Raw genomic sequence first — 4,258 nt, forward strand, 5'->3', positions numbered from 1 at the left:
TCTCTCTCTCTCTCTCTCTCTCTCTCTCTCTCTCTCTCTCTCTCTCTCTGCCAGGGCTTTCACGGTTCTCCACTGTCATACATCCTGTAGGCCTGCAGATGTTTTTTTTTTGTCCAGTGCTGGGGCCTGAGTTATGGCCTTGCAGAGTGATACCTCATGTCCCTCCCCATAATCCTCCCCTTTCTCATGTCACTACCGGGTCTGCCAGCATCATCCACCTCCTCCAGCAGAATGTCTCTGATCTGGCTCTCCAACTCCAGCTCTACTTGAATTTGGGGATTCTTCCTGACCTACCTGATGGGTTTTGGGTCCCGACAGCTCCTCAGGCTGCTTCTGGACAGAGCTTCCAACCCCACAGGCTTGCACAGCTGTCTGGCTATCTAGGGAAGTCCCCTGCTGTCACCTCTTCCAGGAACAAGAGGGAGGCTGTGGCATATAAGGGTGTGGCTCATCCAAACTCAGAGACAGAGAAGATGATGCTTGCTAGTCAGACTTTTAGGCAAATTTCTCTCTATCCGTATCTATCTGACACTGGAGGAGGGGCTCACTGCCCAAGGAGGTGGTCAAGGCAAGGAGCATACAGAGAAGCAAGCTTAGGGAGCTGACTTGAGAACTTGCAGGTGGCAGCAGACTTCCTCCTGTTCCTCTGAACTGAGTCTGTACACTTCAAACATGGCTTCCTGCCTCTGGCCATGCTATTCCCAGTAGGGTAATGGGAATCACGTCACCCCCATATCTCAAGAGCTTAGGTGACCTGGGGGGTGGTTATCCTACCTCTGTCCTTTCTTGGTTGGGTGCTGTTTAGAAGCCACTCCCCGTGCTGTGCGCCCTGGTTCTGTGTCAACCATCTTCACGGGGTTACTACGTCTGCGGTGCACGGCACATAGAAACCCCCAGAGAAGAAGCTCAGATCCAGAAGCTAGACTGACGAGGTAGGGGACATGTGGGCCACGGGGCCGCACGTGTCGCTCTGCAGGCGGGAAAGGGATGATCGTACGAAGAGAGGACTTAGGGATGACGAACTCTGAGGAAGCCGGTGGCACAGCCTGACATGGGTGTCTCCTAGGCTCCCCAGAGCCTTATCTTTCATGGTACATCCTATTTGGTCAAACATTTCCCTGATAAAGAGGGCCTTAGGCTCTGACAGTCAAGGAGTGTGCATTCCAGCCGGGGCTGGGTTAAAAGCACGATCTTCCTTCCAGCTTTAGGCCATGAAAAGCAGGGATGTGAACTTGTGGGGTTAGGGTCTGGATAGTATCTTCAAACAGGTCTTTACAAAGATGGAGATAAAGACTTGTAGGCCTTTCTGAGGGACACCTCCCCCCCTTGCTATCCATCCTACATGTCACCTCGAGGGAAATTTCTAGAATCTGCAATCATCCGCGGAGCTGGTTCTTTAAAAGGAATGTGCTACGCACCGAGACTCAAACACAGAGACACACCCACGATCCCCAAGAGGAGGAAGGAGCAGGCAACAGGTCCCGGCCTCCAGCTGCCCAGGTGGCTGCCACCAGGAAGGAAGAGCCTCCCGGGTAATACCCCTAACACACACACACACACACACATCACACATCACACATCACACAGGTGTACACACAGGCATAGACACACACACCACCATGCTCAGGAAGCAAGGGAACCCGGCTCACAGATTCACAGCCAGGCAAGGACTTGGGATAACAATCCTGAGATGAGTTTAAGGCAGCGAGGGGGAGGCAGGGAGGGGGAAGGGGTGGCTGAAGGATGGGGCGGAGCCAAAATGGAAGGGCAACGCCACACCATACATGCTCAGTCTTACCCAGTCACACAAATAAACATACATAGACTCAGACAAGCGCACGCAAATATATAGATCGTCCTTAGGTATTTCCAGGCAGGTGCACATGTGTTTCCCATCCACATGTACACGGCCACATGTCCCGGGCAACACGCATCTACACCACAGGCCCACAGATATATAAATGCCACCTCAGCCTTCTAAACTCTCCCCACTCCCAAGGCCCTGGGAGGTCACTGACTGAACTCCAAGGTAAGGCCGGGTTCCCAGCTACTTCCTTCATCCCGGGGGAGGCAGGCAGCCACTCCTGTCTGATCCCGTGGATCGCTGGAGGGCACCTGCCCTGTGAACCTGGCCCAGGTCACAGGCTCCTTGGACAGAGTCCCTGGCACCTAGAGGTGGCTCCAAGGACCGAGCATCTAGGGTGGGTTAGGGGGACAGCTTCGTGTTTCAAAATTGAACCTCTCCCTTCCCCGAAACCTGATCTACCCGGGGACATTCTGCATCCTTAGTGAGGAGCCCCGCATCACCCTACCCTACCCCAGGAGTAAGAACCTGCCCCTCTACAAGGAAAGGTCGCACCTAGACACCTTCCGTTCGTTCCTACACCCGGAGGGCCTCACGCACTGAAACACCCGTTTCCTAGCGTTTCCCCCGCCCCCGCCCTGGTTAACCATGCACAGCCACCGCCAGCCAGGTGCCCGCGGTGGCCCTGTCACCCTGGGGTGGCCGCTCCTACCTCCTTCTTCACAGTGCGCAGCAGCCTCTGGCGGGTCTCGGCCTCTGCGGGACAAGCAGGGAAGCGCGGTGAGCGGCACCGAGGCCGTGGGGCCTGGCCGCCCTCCCGCCGCCCGCCCGTGCTTACCCGCAGGGACCGAAGCCATGGCTCAAGCTGGTCGGTGCCCGGTGCCTGGACGCGTCCCTGCTCCGCGCCCTGCTGCAGCCGCGAGGGGGCGGGACCGGCAGGGAATGAGTGACAGCCCAGGATGTGGACGTCAGAACCTGACATCCCGCCCACCCCACCCATGAGAGCTCAGCGCCGCCTCCTGGACAGCACGCGGCACAGAGCCTCCCCATCCAGTCTCCTCCAGGCATCTGCGCCAGGCCGTGCTAAGTTGCCAAGGCTGATTTAAGAAGCGGAACCGTGCTCCACATGCGTGCGTCCGTCCATCCATGCCAATTTAAAAATGAGGCAAAACCAGGCATGGGCCACACTCCTAACAACTCATCAATAGGGAGACTGAGGCAGGGAGCATAGCCCTGCCGCCACAAAAACTTGACTCATCCTGTATAAAGTGGATATAAGTTCTAGAATGAGCTGATAGTCAAGCGAGATATTTGATGTGTAATTCTCAGCATAGACAAGACAAAAAAGCCCAGCGTCCATACTCGGTAGCTGCTGCTGTTTCATATCCTCCCCCCTCCTCCTTTCTTCTCCCCGTCTCCCTTTTTAGACTCCACTCAGATACACTGGCTTTCCATCTGGAAGAAGCCTGCCTCTTCTTCAGTTGCTCCCTCCCCTATTCTGGGAAGCAGGGTTCGGCCAGGATCTCTAAGTCACAGAGAGTTTGAGGCAAAGGAGACGGACAGACACACTGCCGCAGCACTCAGATGGTAGACAGTAAACCATCTGAGGGCACGATAGAGGATAGCGCATTGTAAGGTTCTAGAGGAAAATGAAGTCGGTGTAGGGGAGATACTAGGGACTTGGGTTGTCCTGTGGAACAAGGGGCAGCTGAGCTTTCTCTCTGAGCAAGAAGGAAAAGAAGGAGGCTGGAGATGACTGGGGAAGAGGACTCCATACAGTGAAAAAAAAAAAAATCAACAACAGCTAGATCAAAAGTCCTGGTGTGGGGCTGGAGAGATGGCTCAGTGGTTAAGAGTTCTGACTGCCCTTCCAGAGGTCCTGAGTTCAATTCCCAGCAACTGCATGCTGGCTCACGACCGTCTGTAGTCAGATCTGATGTTCTCTTCTGGTGTGTCTGAAGATGGCGACGGTGTAAATGTGTGTGTGTATGTGTATCAGAGCCCCTCTTGTGTGTGGCAGTAGTGTCTCAGTCACAATACTCCCCCATTCTCTCCACTGAGGTGTTCTTAGTATCTCCAGGATGCCAGAGAACAAGAAATAACTTGACAATTATAAGTCTAATTGAGGACTTACTATGTCCTGAGCTCTGGCTGCATAGACTTACCAATCTGTATTAAGTAGATCAGATGTTTCCCATTACCACACCGAACCCTGCAAACCTTCTTGGGCTGATTTTTTTTTTTTAAGAACGTAGAATTTTTCTTTAATATAAATGATTATTCAGTGGTGGTTTGAATATGCTTGGCTGTCCTGGAACCTGCTCTGTAACTTGAACTCAAGAGATCTTCATGGCTCTGTCCCCAGAATGATGGGATTAAAGTCATGGTTCTCCATGCCTGCACTTCAGCTTCTCTGTGCCTAGAACTTGCTCTGTCCGGTGCCAGCCTTGAACT

At 53.7% G+C, this 4,258-nt stretch overlaps 1 protein-coding gene across 2 annotated transcripts in view; it reads right to left on the reverse strand.

Moving 5' to 3' along the window:
- Positions 1-2,755, reverse strand: part of Sgsm1 (small G protein signaling modulator 1) — a 69,668-nt gene extending 66,913 nt beyond the window's left edge. Inside the window, exons 1-2 of one of the 2 annotated variants that reach the window (XM_028765432.1) lie at positions 2,643-2,755; positions 2,517-2,560 (exon numbers count right to left, since the gene is read on the reverse strand). In XM_028765432.1, the coding sequence (XP_028621265.1) occupies positions 2,517-2,560; positions 2,643-2,661 (63 nt within the window). In that variant the 5' untranslated portion in view covers positions 2,662-2,755. Of the gene's footprint in view, positions 1-2,516; positions 2,592-2,642 lie in introns of those variants that run through there. The other variant, XM_028765431.1, reaches the window with a different exon arrangement.
- Between the last annotated feature and the right edge of the window lie 1,503 nt (positions 2,756-4,258).

Source organism: Grammomys surdaster, unplaced genomic scaffold (genome assembly GCF_004785775.1).
Source record: "Grammomys surdaster isolate TR1022 unplaced genomic scaffold, NIH_TR_1.0 164, whole genome shotgun sequence".
NCBI lineage: Eukaryota > Metazoa > Chordata > Mammalia > Rodentia > Muridae > Grammomys > Grammomys surdaster.